Here is a 15,963-nt window from a genome sequence, read left to right as displayed (position 1 = left end):
ATCGCCCATTTATGAAGTAATGATGTTGATGAATATGTATATTATATGATATAATGCATTGTATGTAATAAGTCATTATGGTAATCGCGTACAAAAGAATAATATCACAAGTGAATCGCGATCGTATGCTAAGCAGGTTAAATATTTGCACAGCGAAATGCCCTTTCCTTTCAAATCTTTTACAACCTAATCAGCGATTGTAATAGGAGTCGCATTTTGCCAGCTCGATGGATCCAGTACTACTTCTTGTCAAGAACAATCTCACCACTATTCGGTCTACTATCTCCACCTCCAATACTCCAAAGGGTATTTATACTTTCAGATTTACTTATTGTTCTATTCCTTAAATCCTCATCTTCTTTATGTTCTATACTTATTCGTCGACCAAGTCCAATCTTAGGTGGACTTGTGTAAATACTATTTCTTTTTCCTTTTTGAATTTCTTTTCTTTTTTGAGCTTCTCTTTCATCAAAAGCTTTCAAAGCTTGAATAGCAGTTTTAGGATCATTTACATCTTCAAATGATATGGAATTATCTTCCGTCATTCCTATAGTCGAAGATAATCTTTCTAATGGAGTTTCTGAACTCTTTCTTGAAGAAGAGGCAGAAGTTCGAATTGATGAGATCCAGTTTGCTTTTCCTTGGTGTAAATAAGATGGATTACCTTCATTTGGATCTTCAGGAATACTCGGTGAAGGAGTACGATTTATACCCATCAATTTCATAGTAGCTTCCATTCTATGTCTCTCTTTCCTATCTTCTTCGTCTTCTTCATGTATATCTAGCTTTCGTGCTGAGCTTGATCGTCCGGATGTTGAAGTGGACTTGGAAGATAAAGTTAAAGGTCGTAAGGATGATTTGGATGATTCGTTTGGAGCTGTATAAGATGAAGCACCGAATCCCATTGAACGGAAATCTAACGAGAATCCTCTTCTGGCCTACACGCAGAGAGACGCCTCGTCAGCTGCTATCTCTCCTATCGTAAAGGTAGCTGACTCACTCGTTTGTCAGCTTTGGATTCTTCTGTTACAGGAGGTTGCGTAGCAGCAGGAGGAACGGATTTTTCCGTTGGTCCAGTCATTGCTCTTACCATCATGCTAAGTGGCCTAGCCTTCTTTGGCTTGACTGGCTCGATACTAGGTTCAGTTGTTACAATCGCCGGCGATTCTTCTGAAATAGGCGAAGTAGTCATGCCTCTGGGGATATTGAGGACATCCTTTAATGCTGGACGTGTAGAAGATCCGCTTGCTGCTCGAGTAGTGGCTCGACGTGTTTTGTAATCCACTGAAAGGACATGTTCGAAGCCTTCTTGAGCGATTATGCGGTCAATGATCTACAAAAATGGTCGATTAGCTCTACAATTCTCATATGATTGATTCTATGTACCTTGGAGCAGTAGAGAGTCAACGCTTTGTTAGATTCTTTCAGTTGTTTGACCTCCGATCGAAGAGCTGGATGCAGCTGTCAGCGATATTCAGATGGCAGGAAACCTTACCGAAGCTCACCAGCAATTTCAATATGCTTTCCAGAGTCCGAAACAACACTTGCGTTCTCATCCGGCTTCTCATCCGCTTTCCCCAACTCACTCGCTAAGTCCAGCCCGCTTCCATTAGGCTCGACAGGAGTAGATCCACTAACAGCTCTATCTTTCTTGCCTTTCCTCGATTTCGACGGAGGAGCCAAATGTTGTCCACTCTTCCACTTCTCCTCTCTATCAAGATTTGTGGCGAAAAATTGATGATCGTCATCGAAGATGGGTGATTGATTATCCAAATCGGAAGCTAATTCACTCATTTCTTCCTCTAATTCTGGGTCCAATCTGGCGTTTTGTCGAGGCTCGCTATAAATCTCTTCTTCGTCTTCATTAGAAAGTAATCCACCTTCTTGTCGTAATTTTCCATTCATCGTCCTTTCTCTGACTAAGAATTCCCATCCTTCATTCTCTTCTACAAGTTCTTGATTCAATATTTTCAACTCGTGCAATTCCTTAGTGATTGTATTTAGCTTTGCCAGTAAAGTGGAATGTGAAAGATTCAGTGAAGCCAATTCATCCTTTAACGAGGACACGTTTTCAGTATCAGAAGGAGGTGTCGGAGTCACCGATCTGCGTATAGAAGAAGAAGAGGATGAAAGGGATTTGAGTCGCTGTTGTAAGTGATTTTCTTGAGCTTGCAGAGCCTGTCTTTCAATTTCAAAAGTTTGCTCCTAAATGCAATAGGTTGTATCAGCAAGCCAGTCATTTGATTTAGGCTGTGATGCAGGTTTTTTTTTTTTTTTTTGGAACTCACTTGCTCGATATAGCGCTTCTGGCTTTCCCTAGCTTGTCTCTCTGAATCTGCCAACCGCTTTCTCAATCTTTCAAGCAATTCATCTCGTTCCTCCAAATCAGCTTCCATTCGACTCTGACCAACATCCCTTTATATTAGCTTATATACTAGACATAATGAAAAGATACCGCCCTACCTGTTCATTGTACGCCTCATCGCCTCTAGCTTGTAAGGCATTCATACCTTTTATTAGCTCCTCTTGCTTATTGACCAGATTCTTTCGTTCACTTTCAGCTTGTTCAATGCGTTGAAGAAGCTAGAATGACGTATGTAAGCCTTATGACAGCTTTATCGTAGATTAATACCCACATAGTCTCTATGTTGCCATTCTCTCTTCAAGGCTTCTTCCAATTCCTCTCGATCTGCTCTAGCTAATTCCTCTTCACTTCTCTCTCTCAATCCTCCTAACGTGCCATCATGTTGCTTGACATTGGGCGAAGCTAGTATCGATACATCTCCTTGATCAGCGAAGGAAGATTCTGGTGTGATACGAGGTGTAGCTCTCGGTGAAGGGGTATAAGAATTTCGTTTTCTATTAGGTGGAAGAGGTCTTGAATGAATCGTCAAGGGCGATGAGGATGAAGGGGAAACGCTAAGTGACATCGTTACGGATACCACTTTACAGCTTCCTCCGTTATATTTCTAGCCAGTATTAACTAAATGACCGCACAGATTGCTAGTCTCGTGTTTAATGTAAATCAGCAGCCTGTTTGAAATAGAGACAATTATCAACTAACTTAATAGAAATCAAAGGAACGCGCACAGATCCTCAAATAAATAGATCAATCAACACAAACATAAAATACTGGTGCCCCACTGATATGTCGATCCTCACGTGACCATGAGGGTATGTGGTAACGAAAGAAGCAGAAGGGCTAAAGGTAAAAGGTTGTATTGTTCATTGATCAATTCGTACGATTGAGCTGACAAGATGTTATGCGTCACTTTCTGATGAAGGTCTTGTACATGGATGTCACATGCAACTGCGATACAGTATGTTATCCCAGCATTCTATATACATGAACTTGCGTGGGTATCCAGGTATGGCTACTAAAGGAATACGTTATATACGGTAGTGGTCAAAGACTGTTTTGGTTATGATGGCAGAGGTCGATACTATCAATCTCGCTTTAAGCATCTTTCCATCAATGTTTTCTTTGGGTCTATCCTCTCGGCGATCCACTCCCAGTCTTCTTTAGAGAAATGGCTGACTCCGATTTCGTCCCAAATTGTACTTGAGAGTCGTACTACCATAAGTTTCAAAATATCCACCTAGTAGGTCGGAGTCAGATGTTCGAACCATTCGTCGAATGTTGTGACAATTTTTCTGCGCTCTGGATGATCATTGTCGTACTGAAAGTTCCTTGAGCAAATCGCAGGTAGAGGAAATGGTTTGGCACGACCAAGAGCTTCTTTGAACAATCCCAGATCTTGACGTGTTAAAGCTAATTCAAGTAGTTCTGGAACATGGTCACTCGCTAGATTGATCACAGCTTGTCGGACTTTGTCAACGAGGGAATTTTCACATAAGGTGAATTCGACTAATAGTAGAAGTGTTTTCATATGCCAGAATTTGATCGACTTTTGTTCGAGGATGAAGTCCTGACAGTAATTTGGCGCATTGACGAGATCAAGGAAGATTGAGATACTGGCGGAATGAAAATCGAGCTCGACTGGGTTGAGACTTGTCTCATTTATTTCGGAATCGTGAACACATCGTCGAAGAATGTACTGAATAAATGATTCCCGTTCAGTTCGACGAAGGAAGACTTTGTGCTGACGAGAGCAAAAGACTCACCTGAACTTGATTAGTCGGTGACTACTAGCTTTCAATTCTACATTATCGCTCGAGATCAAAGTCACATCCAAAGTAGGGTCGTCATGTTCAGAATGGAGTTCACGCATTGTGATGATAGAGAAATTCCAAATCGAAGCAGTCGTTTTTTTAAGTTAATCCCTGCTGTAAAAGGGAGGAAAGAAAGGTAGAAGAAAGTGAGAAAATAGGAATCAAGTAAGTCTTTTATATGGTCACTCATTATAGTGACGCATTGACCCATTTATTCCCATCAAAATACGTCACCAACACTCATAATTCACCACATAGTGATTTCATGTGCATGTTAATGGCAAAATGATATATTGCATATCAAGCATAATACATACTGGATGTCAAACATCTATTCCTCATCAATTTCCTCAGGTCTAGCAGCAACATCCTTACCGCCTAATTCCTTTTCTAATCCGTTGAAAGGATATGTTCGTTGAGCTACAGGTCTTTCAGGTCGATTGGAGATTAATGCGTAAGATGCTACTCCTATAAGCGAGAAAGCTACCGATAACTATGGTAAAAGCAATCTCAGCAATTGAACTCCTAGTTTGATTTGTACAATAGTGCTAAGTAAGGATAAAGAAGGGACTCACTTGGAACAAAGCACTCCATGGTGTTGTCTTGTGAACATCAGGTCCCCACATACCGATTACATCTTCGGATTCGTGCATCTGTGGTGATCAAACGTGGTCAGTATATCGATTGCGAGTTCAGTTTCCGATAACACGATCGTTGAGGACCTTTCACTGCTCTCTATATCTTTCTTTTTATTGTTCTATAGAATGGAGATGATACTGAAACATCGTAGCCAAATGCTTTCACTCCCTCTATTGCTTGTTTTTCACTCCATGTCTGCGATAATGTCTATTCTTCCCTCGGCTTCGCGTCCACCCTCGCCGACACCGCTTTCTCAGATCTACCTTGCGACGGACTAGGTCCTCTGAATTTGACCAAATCATACTCACGACTTCACCAAAGTTTTTTCTTTCTTGTCTATCCCACCATCCGAAAGGTTCTCTTTGTTGATTAGATATATTTGGTAATTGAGGGTAACCATTTACTAAAAATTCAGACGGCTTTCAGTCTCAATGCAATCCATACTCATACAGACATTCGTATATGTGATTAGAAGAATGGATTGGATAAGGGCTCACATTGAGGATCAATCTCTTCTCCTGGTGATAATCTTTGAGGAATATAAGAAGTCTCAGCTACATCTGGTGTACCGGAAGTTGTGACTGGTGAAGGTGCTACTGTCGATGCGAATCGAGTTACGATTGCTCGTTTTGGTAAAGCTGTTCGCAAGAGTGTAGGTCGAAGCATTCTGTCTATGTGTATGCTTGGGTATATATGTTCTTATTTGATGAATATAGGACAATAAAGTGCTGATAATTAACTGCTCGCAGGATGTGCAAATGGTGCAAGGGGATTCGATGCTTAAAGGTACATTTGATTAGGCTTGCGGCTTGACTTCTGTCATTTTAGCTGAATTAGGCAACAGAGATGGCCTTGGTGGAACTCCCCGCTTTTGCCACCTAACCTTTGTTTTTGCGTCGGAATTGTATCAACAACTCAAGTCCACTTCAATTACATGATTTCTGACTTTTTGACAACTGACATTCCTATTATCCTTTTGTAGTACCAACTGTTCTCGGCTGCCTTCGATACTTGCCCATTGAGCCATCGAAAACTTGAAAAAGTAGGCCTGTGCAACGGGCCAACCTGTATAAGTTAGATATCTCAACCTTTGCTTTCCAAACAAACGCCTTCCAATTTTAGCTTCTTATGATAGATCCAAGATAGTCGTGACATAATGTCCTTGAGACTCCGTGAGTTCAGCTACAATATCATAAATCGTCTTGACATAGGACTGCAAATTGACGTGACTGAGTAGCGAGTCAGAATAAATTCCGCCCGACAATCAAACCAGGAGGTCAAAAGAAAGCTCCTCCGGTTCGACCGCCTACCAAGACACCCACCTCCGCTCAAAATGGTATTGCTACTTCATCGCAAGACCGGACGCCTGCGTCTTCGCAATCCACAGCAACTGCCTCCTCACAACTCAAAAAGCCCCTCTCTTCGCAGCATCCGTCTGCACCAACCTCTGCTCAAGATGGAGTACCATCTGCTCTTGTCCAACCGGATTCTCCCTCGTCGAAACAGATCGATCCTCAGTCGACAACGACTGAAACACCGGTATCGGAATCATCACCGCCGAAGAACCCTCGTATAACTCCCTCACCTATACCCTCGTCACAAATCAGAGCCATACGGTCAGCGATATCGCCCTCAAAGGCTCCCTTGACTCAGAGCTCAGGCCCCTCCAACATTCATGCTGCCCCGGAACACATTGCTGAATCCGGCCCAATGTCCTCGTCACAGACTGTACCTCCTGTCCTCGCCTCAACGGCAATCGACGAGCTTCAAGGCGAAACTACAAGTACGGCGGATTCTTCAGTACGTTCGAAGCAGAAATCGCGTCCACATGTTGCGACTAGTCCCAAGGCAACCTTTGCTGTACCACCACCACCAGCAAATCCTCCCAAGCTATCCTTGCTCGACGCAGCAAGAAACCATTCCTCGGATTCCCCCTCACCTGGTCAAATTCGTCGGCGAACACCCTCCATCGCTTCCCGTTCAGATAGAGCACCTTCAGCTACACCTCAACCTCAGCGAGCGCCTTCTGTCGTCCCTTCTCAGAGAGCATCATCAGTCACACCGCAATCCCGACGAGAACCTTCCGTGATCCCCCAACCACCTTTATCCTCTGGTGGTGCACCCGCATCAGGTATATCTATGCCTCCACCTTCGCCTCGACAACCTCAACGCCCTGCTCGTCCTCCAGCCAGTCGAGCTGAACCTTCATCTTCGCCTTCTGTGAATAACGCCAGTCTTCCTCCCTCCCTTGGGATATCTGCATCTCAGCCTGGAATGCCCCCGTCTCTTGGTACCACTTCCACTACCACCATTTCCACGCCCAACGCAGCGCCCTTGATCACTCGAGAGGAAGCTACCGCCTTGGCTGCCGCTGCTGTCGAAAGTATCGGCGAGCCATCGAATCGCGGGCCAAGGATACGGAAAGGCAAAGCTCGAATCACGAAAGGTGCTGCTCCACTCGCTAAGTCGAGCTCAAATATGCCTAATGTCACCGCACAGTCACAGAGGGGCACCGCCAGAGCATCACGACCCCGTGCAATCAGAGCGTCCACCGAGGACGGCGGGGTAAGCGATGAAGAGGATGAAGAAGAAGAAGAAGGTTCTGAGGGCTCACTCGATACAGCTACTGGGGAGAAAAGGCAGCTTGTAGGCGAAGATGAAGACGGACGACCTATCAAACGGCGGAAGAAAGGCAGAGCACCGGGTGTGGCTTCTATATCACTACAAGATATCCAGCCTGATGAGATGGTCGGGGACAAAGTGGATGAAGTAGTCATTACTATGGGCGATTTAGCGACAGTCTTAGCAGCCCAAGGAAAAGTATCGAAAAGAGCTATTAAGATTGATGAAAATAAACGAGCGGAACAATTGCAAAAACGTGAAAATGCTAGAATACGCGCTGAACATACTTGGAAGCGTAATCAGATTAAGCGTAGAAAAGTCCGTCAAAGCAAGAATCGGGATAGAGCTAGGCGAAGAGAGGAGTTGGGTAAATTAGGAATGGATGAATCGATAGTCAGTGCGGATGAAGATGATTCTGAAGAAGAATATGAACCTGAACCTGAGAGGTTGACACCCGAATCTACTCCCGAACCTGACAATCGAAGGGAGATTTCTGCTCGACCTGATGTTTTCAATGAGGAGGATGAGGAATACGACGATGAAGAATATAATGATGTTCCGGTGAATAATGATCCCAATCAAGCTCTTTTCGGGGAAAACGAAAGTCAAGCTGGAGAAAATGAAAATGACGATCAAGATGTAATTATGACTGCTGAAGATATTGCTGCTCAAGAAGAACGAGATGCGGATATTGCTGCGATCAGAGCGGCGGGAATAGCAATCATAGACGATGTGCCGATTGTAGATGGAGGTGAAGGTGAAGGTGATGATGAAGAAATTGAATATGATTGGGAAAAAACTATTGAAGATACAGAATATCCTGATATTGAAGGATATAGAAGAGAACAAGAAAGAGAAAGAAGAAGAATGAGAGAAATGCAAGAAAGAGATGATGGTGAAATTGTTGAAATTGATGATGAAACTAAATTCATAAATGCTAATTCATTTGCAAAATATACTAAACCTCAAAGATGGACTGTTTTAGAAACAGAATTATTTTACCAAGTAAGTCAAATTTTCATTATATTTACGAAATAAAATTAACATTTTCATCTTATTTTAAGGTATTGGAAGAAACTGGTGAAAATTATACATTGATGAAAGCTTATTTCCCTGGAAGAACAATTAAACAATTAAAAATGAAAGGTGTTAGAGAAAATAGATCAAATCCTGATAAAATGACTGCAGCGATTTTGGCTAGAAAACCTATAGGTGAGTTTAGTAATAACTTTTTGAGCAATGTGAAAAGAAAAAAGCTAATACTTTTGTGTTGTTCTGATTTTAGATAAAGAATATCTTACAAAATCAGCAGGATATGATCCAACTAAACCATGGGATAAAGAAGAAGCTTTATTTGAAGAAGCAAAATATGATGCAGATAAATTAAGGAAATTAAATAGTATTAGACCTCATAATAATCAATTAAATGAAGATATAGTAGCTCAACAAGAAGGGGATGATACGTTTGTTGGAGAAATGATGGAAGAAGAAAAAGATGAGGATGATTATGAAGATAATGAAAATAAAGAAGAAGAAGAACAAGATGATGGTCATTTAGATGAATTTGATAGAATTGAAGAAGAATATGAAGAATGATTTTCACCTTTTCAAATTGTATAAAATAAGGTTAGATGAAGATTTTTTTTTTTTAAGTGGATTGAAATGGAAATGAATATTTATATAGTTTGATTAATATCGTTGTATTTACTTTTTTAAAAAGTATTTTGTCATCAGTAATATTTATGAATTACTTTTTTTAATAACATCACATAATTTGTGCTTTATAAAAATGTTATATATGAATAAAACAAATTAATATGATATTATCTAAAATTTAATTTCCAATACATAATCGTCAATACGTAATTTCATTTTCTAAAATTTTAATAGATTAAAAAGAAGAAAACAAAAAAAGATGAAAAATTGAAAATAGATGAGACATTGATTAAAATTGTCTTTTTAATGTTTTAAATTTTCAATGCATAATGCATAATGCAACAAAATTTAATTATAATTATATTTAATTTATCAATCTTAAAAAAAATCTCTTCAATTTCAACTTATGCTTGAAATTTTATATACTTCACTTATCATGTAATTGTATCGAATTGTAAAATCCATAGATTATTTCGAATACAAATCTCCTCTCAATATCAATTGTTATCTAAATCAACTCAATTCATTGAACTCAAATTATGAAAAAGTCCAATTCCCAAATCTTTCTTTCATCCTTTTCTTTTACTTTCTCCCCAAAAAGAAAAAAAACTTATAAAAATCCCAAAAATATTAATGTAATGCGTGTGCTGTATGCTAATTTATATATAAATGCCATGGTATCGTTCCCTTTTCATTTTATAATTTCATTTTTCCACAATTTTTACTTTGTTGACTTTCACGTATCTTAATCCCTCCTAAGTACTTTTGCATAACTTTTACCAGGTCCTGCACCATCTCTTGAATTTGGTGCACTACCAATATAAATTCCATTATCTAGACTAATTTGTGCTAATCTAGCTTCTATGATTTCTTCTGCTGATAGAGCGATATTCGAATTGGAATTCGAAGTTATTGATTTATTGGTATTTACTGATGAAGGTCTCGAATGTGAATTAGCAGAAGGATCATATAAAACTGCTTGAGTTTTAGAAGGTAATCTTCTTGGGAAATCTGGATCAACCATCTCTTGTTGTTGCGGTGGAGGAGCAGAAGCAGGCACAGGTGCAGGTGTCCTTGATGGACCAGGTAAGATACTTATTTTTTGTTCATTACCTGTCGAGCCATTGTGCAAATGCGTAGTAGGCTTAATATTGACAGTCGTACCATTCCAAACTGATCCTGAAGAAGGTTTGATCTTGACTCGTTCAACTTGCATTGGTTCCGCATTTGTACCTTGACCTTGCCTAAGTAATGGCGGAAACTCGACTGCACTTGGTGGACCATTGACATACCCATTTAGCCCCGCTGTACCGGGCACAGGAAGAGGTGAAGGATGATATGGAACATTGTTTGCGGCCCAGTCTGGTCGTTGAGGTAATTGATGTTGAGACGAAGTTGGGATCGACAAAGGGATCGAGGATGTTCTTCTGGAAGATCGAGATGAAGCTGTGGTTGCTGACGACTTATAGATGGAAGTTTTATCAGTATATGATAACTGGTATTTTTCACCAATTCTGGCTTGAAAGTAAAAAAGGAAAACTTACAGGACTGTGTCCTCTAGTATTCTTTCTACTTTCCGATCCATTACCCATTCCCAGACCTCCCCCGTTAGGACCGCCGAGGGTAGTCATACCATTGACACCTTGGCTCTTCATGGCTCGTTGTCTATATCCCGGCCCTTGAGAAGCAGGATACATCGCACCGAGCCTTACACTGCTCGCGGCGGATCTCGTACTTGTTGTGGAACCTCTTGAATGGGGTCTTGATCCATCTTGATATGATCTTGAGGAGATACTACTTGAAGCCGAGCTGTGAGGCTGGATTGCAGGCCGGAGTGGAGTGGGTTGGACAAGCTGCGGATGGCTGCCTTGTCGGTACTGTGGCATAGGTGCGGGAAGCATTGGTTGAAACTGTTGAGGAGGTGGTGCTGGCGGGTAAGCGTACGGGGCGCCTTGTGGTATCATCGGCATAGGCACTGGTTGTGGCTGTTGAGGATATGCCCATTGCTGAGGTGGACCGTTCATTCCATTTTGCTGCTGCATGCCGTAAGATTGTTGAACAGGAGAGATCTGGGCAGGATATCCGTTGTTTGACGGAGATGGTATCCATCCACCCGGAGCTGCATATCCGTTCTGTTGAGGTAGACCAGACATATAATATCCGTTCTGACCAACATCCATGTATCCCGGAGGCATCATTCCGTATCCTGGTTGCGGTTGCTGAGGCTGCATAGATTGCACTCCGCTGAAACGTTGAGAGATAGGATACCGATTAGAATCTACTTGCTCTCTATACGGTGGCCAACTTGATTGATAGCTATACTGGCCTGAGGAGGTAGAAAGATACTGATTTGACATTCCTGGTATAGGGGTAGTTATCGGTGGTGGTACGTTGGAGTCTGGTCTAGGTGAATGAGATAACGATGGATAGATCACGTCAGTCGTTGGATATAAATGGCGAGGTATAGGGTCGATCTCGTCGTCGGCAGCTTCAATCCCAGATTCGATAACTTGACTGGTTTCGGCAGATCCTTGCCCATTGACTTCATCAGTGTCGATTGATTTCCCATATATCCTGCCCTTGGCAGCAGCATATTCGGCTTCTCTCTCTTCCATTGTTCTCAATCTGGGTCCGCCAGATGAAGTTGAACCTTCTGCAGGCGACGAACTTCCGGATCCCTCTCCTCGATTAGGCGCCCTTCTCATGATTTGAAATCTTTGCGTCTGTCCCTCCGCACTGTGTACTGTTGGTACAAGGTCAGAAAGTATCAGGGATGAGCTACAGATATAATCAAATCAGCTTTGTTTTACATCACATGCACTCTTTTGGACGTGTCTTACCTTTTATCGTTGAAATTGCCGATTACACCTATCACCATGCCTCCCTCTTGACCTGATACGGCTTTCAACCCGTACCATTCCGCAGTCTTGTATACCAACATCTTTTGGAAGTTGCTTGTTATGGGCACGCGAATAGTCGCACTATAGCTTATAGAAGCCATGAGTGAAGTTGACGTAGTGGGAGTTTGGTTTGTACCGTTTTCGGCATTTGAAGATATTTGACCTTTGTTGAGTACTAGCCTATTGATAAAAGCTTCAAATTCCTTCGATAGTTTAAGTAAAAATATTCGATCTTTCGATTTTAAAGCATTTTTGAGCTGTTCTTCAGCTTGAGCAGAACCGAATCCGGCTTCTGCTGCCTCCGTATTGGCGTGACCGTTTGTCGGTGTATATGAGGGATTAGGTGGGTTTGAAGAGCTTGTCAATTGACTCTCGAGAGACATTGTGGTTGAATTTGGTGAAGGTTGATTCGAAGCTGATGAAGAGGCTCGACTAGGATTGCTACGGCTATCTGCTGTTGGCGTGATCCGGCTAAATGAGTGAAACAGAAATCAGTCTGTGTCATCACAACATTTCACAGCTCCTACATACCCATCAATGCCATTCTCTAAGTGCTCTTCATCATCTTGCTTATCCTCATTCGCTTGAATATAGTCATTACCATTTGGCCGAGAGTTTAGCTCGATATGATTGGAAGGATCAGTGGAAGGTTTGAGGTTCATGGAGCTAGGCCTGGGAGTAGCTAACGTCGGCGAAGGGACATTGGGAGGCTGCATTACTACATACATCAAGAAGAGTCAGTCTATTTCTGGATTTTAGGGGTTTAGGGTAAAAAGAGAAGTCTGATTGTGCGATTGCATCGACGAGATGAATGTAAATATCACTTCGATGTTGAAGAAGGAGAAAAATACTATTTGCGTCAAGTTCGAAGGAGAGACAAAGGAATTGTATATTGTATGACGATTGAAAGGCCGACTTGAGTTTAGAAGTGTAAGAGGTACTTACTACTTGTCTGTATTACCGACATGATCGTCAGCTCACTGCTTTCCAAGTTCCTCCAGTGAGTACGAGTCCGCAAAGATGATTATGTGTACAAGGGACGACTAGACCTAGGTTATAGTTGTAACAAGTTGTCGGGATCAAGGCTGCAAGGAGGTTATTTGTGTTGGATTGTCCCCAAATTGGCGGAAGGACGGTTCTGATTCAAGCGAATACGGATATGTTATACCGGCGTAAATTAGGTTGATGAGAAAGCCGAGGATAATCTGCTTCTTTATACTTTACAAACAATGTAAGACTGGCATCAGGTTATTGCTTAGCCTTGATTGAAGCAGTAGTAGGATCTGCTATATGTGTGTTGATGATAATGTAGTTTGTCAATGATTTAAATGAGTTGAAAGCAAGAGACTAGTCGTTAAGAATAATTCAAGATGATCATAAGTGACCACCATAGACTAGGCACTGACTCATTACACGAGTACACGCGACGACATTCGAAAAATGATGACATAACAACTATAATACCTCTGAAACTACGCATAACCTAATCTAAGTGGCACAGCATAATTCTCCTCTACGTCTAGCTGTACTGAATGCCATGTTACCATAATTAAGCTCTTTCTGGCACTTAGAACAGGTTACAAAGTTACATGCTTATGATTATCATTATCATTATATTTGATTTACTGACCGGGTACAAGGGGACGAACGATTGAAATTCGAATCTCCCCTAATCGACTTGCAGCTGATTTGAAACCGTGGTATACAGACACAATTATCGAGAAGGATATGTAAGAAGCCGGTATGAGATAATAGATAGGAAGAATCGATATGACGTGGTACAAAGACACAATATTACAAGTATCTATTAAATACTAATTTATACCTGCCCTTCCAACGCAGCTAAAACTTTAGCAGTTGGTTTTCTCCGCCTTTGTATTCTCGGACTATGCACTACAATGGGTTTAATCTTTGTATTCTTGCTCTTCGTTAAAGCTTTCTTCTCAGGTATCGATATATTATTTGTCAATTCTCCCAATGCTTTACATTCGGGTTTACTAATATTCTCAAGTCCGCTTCTTAGCGATAATTCTGCTTTGCTAGGTGCTGAATTGAAGACTTCCCATTCATCAACCCAATCATTTTCATTCTCATCTTGATTCTCTTTTCCATTCCAGACAGATTTAGAGAAGGAGAAAAGATTACCTTTACCGGGTGTGGCGTTGATTCCAGTAATAGGAATATCTTTATCAAATGATTTGGTCTTCTTACTTGGACTATCAAATGCGTTTGATCGTCTTTTGGAAGGTGACCAAGGTGAAGGTGGCGTAGGTGGAGCTTCACTTAATTCAGAATCGGAACCGAAATCCAAATGATCAGATTTAATTTTCTGTGAAGGAATAGGCGAAGAGTATTCGTTTGAAATACTTTGTGATTTCATAGGAGAACGAGGAGAAGCTGTTGGACTAGGTGTAGGAAGTTGTATTGGTCCTTTGGATTTAGCAGTGACTATTCACGAATAGAGGTCAATTTTCCAGTATTGCGATTGGCTATAAACAGAAGGGAGATGAAACTTACGTTTAGCTTTTGGCTTACCCTTTGCTTTGATTGGTCTTGGTTTGGCAGTGATTGGTAATTCTCCATCCAATAAAGTCTGTATTTCCCAATCTTGAGGTTTAATCCTTTTCCATTCCTCTTCAACTCTTTCTACCCATTTATCAGTTTCACCTTGTATATGATAATCTATTATACCTTCCCATTCTTTTTCAGGCGGAGGAGTAGCATTTACAAAAATCACTATGCCCTTCTTCTTATTTTTCCCACTAGTTGATGATAATGCATTTTGAGCATGAACTGATTTTGCAAATTCTTTTACTAATCTTTTCAATCCATGTACTTTCAAACTTGTTCCCATTATTAAAAGTATATCAGGTTGACGAGAAAGATCATAAGTTGTTAAAGATCCAATATCATCTCCTAGAGGATGAGGTTCATCATATAAAACTATTGAAGGACGAAGAGTTCCAACCGATGTAGCTCGAGCTGAACGAGATATACGAGATAAACCTTATCAAAAAACGAAAATTATTTTAGCATATTTTTCATGTAAAAGGATTTTAAATTTAAGCAAATATAACTTACATCTTTCTTCACATGCTGGACATTCAGGTGCTTCACCATTTCTAAATAAATTAACATATTCAAAAGTAATTGGAAAATCTTTAAAACATAAAACACATCTAACTCTACCTAAATCACCATGTAATTCAATATTACGAGTCTCTTTTTTTTTAAATCCTTTACCTCTTCCACCAGATTCTAAACCTAAACGTCTTTCTAATCCATCAATATTTTGAGTATATGATCTTAATAATTTATTTTTTGATTCTAATTTTTTAATAAAATGATGAGTTTTTGTTGGTTTTGCTTTTTCGCATTCAATTGATAATTCTGCTATAAATGTATAAAAAATACTTGTTGTATTTGGATTATTAAATAATCCAGATGAAAATAATTCTTTTCCTGAAAAGAAAGAATCTGGATATTTAGCTTTTACTAAAGAATAAAGTCCATTGGCTGATCGAAAGTCCTATATGTTTTGTGTAACAAAGATTAGCATACAGCCAATATTGCGATTCAATATGTTGCAAATCGCGAAATTCGTGCTGGAAGTTGACGCCAGTGATTTGCATTTCACTTCAAGAAAGTATTTTGAGAATCTTATGCACTTACGGGTATACCACTACTACAACTTATACCAGCTCCGCTGACTACGACTATTTTCCTTGCTTTAGCTATGGCGGTCGAGATGTCCGATAACTGTCTTCTAGCGGGAAAGTCTTCAGGAGCAGTTGAGCTCAAAAGGTGATCAAGGGGAAGATGTGTAATCGGCATGGTAAAGAGACAAGAGTTTTAGGAAGCCCTTAAGGCCAAGGATCGTGAAGTGAAGCAACAAGACCTTGAGATATACCAAGGATGTTTCAATACCTCAAGGTGGTCAATTTCGATCGTTGAGCGATAATTATTCAAGTAG

At 40.7% G+C, this 15,963-nt stretch overlaps 6 protein-coding genes across 6 annotated transcripts; 1 reads left to right on the top strand and 5 right to left on the bottom strand.

The window, feature by feature from the left end:
- Positions 1 to 239: 239 nt before the first annotated feature.
- Positions 240 to 2,930, bottom strand: I206_104018 (uncharacterized protein; the record flags this gene model as incomplete). Its single annotated transcript, XM_019156140.1, has 7 exons — positions 240 to 938; positions 1,001 to 1,333; positions 1,387 to 1,451; positions 1,506 to 2,205; positions 2,289 to 2,402; positions 2,464 to 2,583; positions 2,637 to 2,930. 7 exons carry the CDS (start codon positions 2,928 to 2,930, stop codon positions 240 to 242), a joined length of 2,325 nt encoding a protein of 774 aa, XP_019011098.1.
- A 669-nt stretch (positions 2,931 to 3,599) lies between these two features.
- I206_104017 (uncharacterized protein) lies at positions 3,600 to 4,232 on the bottom strand (the record flags this gene model as incomplete). Its single annotated transcript, XM_019156141.1, has 2 exons — positions 3,600 to 3,975; positions 4,126 to 4,232. 2 exons carry the CDS (start codon positions 4,230 to 4,232, stop codon positions 3,600 to 3,602), a joined length of 483 nt encoding a protein of 160 aa, XP_019011099.1.
- Positions 4,233 to 4,504: 272 nt separating this feature from the next.
- Positions 4,505 to 5,478, bottom strand: I206_104016 (uncharacterized protein; the record flags this gene model as incomplete). The annotated part of the gene is made up of 4 exons (XM_019156142.1): positions 4,505 to 4,666; positions 4,749 to 4,826; positions 5,121 to 5,215; positions 5,310 to 5,478. The coding sequence occupies 4 exons, from the start codon at positions 5,476 to 5,478 to the stop codon at positions 4,505 to 4,507; spliced, it is 504 nt and encodes a 167-aa protein (XP_019011100.1).
- A 490-nt stretch (positions 5,479 to 5,968) lies between these two features.
- On the top strand, positions 5,969 to 9,030 carry I206_104015 (uncharacterized protein; the record flags this gene model as incomplete). The annotated part of the gene is made up of 4 exons (XM_019156143.1): positions 5,969 to 5,984; positions 6,050 to 8,439; positions 8,499 to 8,646; positions 8,720 to 9,030. 4 exons carry the CDS (start codon positions 5,969 to 5,971, stop codon positions 9,028 to 9,030), a joined length of 2,865 nt encoding a protein of 954 aa, XP_019011101.1.
- An 805-nt stretch (positions 9,031 to 9,835) lies between these two features.
- Positions 9,836 to 12,706, bottom strand: I206_104014 (uncharacterized protein; the record flags this gene model as incomplete). The annotated part of the gene is made up of 4 exons (XM_019156144.2): positions 9,836 to 10,552; positions 10,635 to 11,868; positions 11,931 to 12,461; positions 12,522 to 12,706. The coding sequence occupies 4 exons, from the start codon at positions 12,704 to 12,706 to the stop codon at positions 9,836 to 9,838; spliced, it is 2,667 nt and encodes an 888-aa protein (XP_019011102.2).
- Positions 12,707 to 13,809: 1,103 nt separating this feature from the next.
- I206_104013 (uncharacterized protein) lies at positions 13,810 to 15,824 on the bottom strand (the record flags this gene model as incomplete). Its single annotated transcript, XM_019156145.1, has 4 exons — positions 13,810 to 14,438; positions 14,508 to 14,996; positions 15,072 to 15,519; positions 15,663 to 15,824. 4 exons carry the CDS (start codon positions 15,822 to 15,824, stop codon positions 13,810 to 13,812), a joined length of 1,728 nt encoding a protein of 575 aa, XP_019011103.1.
- Between the last annotated feature and the right edge of the window lie 139 nt (positions 15,825 to 15,963).

Source organism: Kwoniella pini, chromosome 5, assembly GCF_000512605.2.
Source record: "Kwoniella pini CBS 10737 chromosome 5, complete sequence".
NCBI classification, from domain to species: domain Eukaryota; kingdom Fungi; phylum Basidiomycota; class Tremellomycetes; order Tremellales; family Cryptococcaceae; genus Kwoniella; species Kwoniella pini.
The sequence above is the reverse complement of the archived record's forward strand: the minus strand, read 5'-3'. Positions and strand labels throughout refer to the sequence as shown.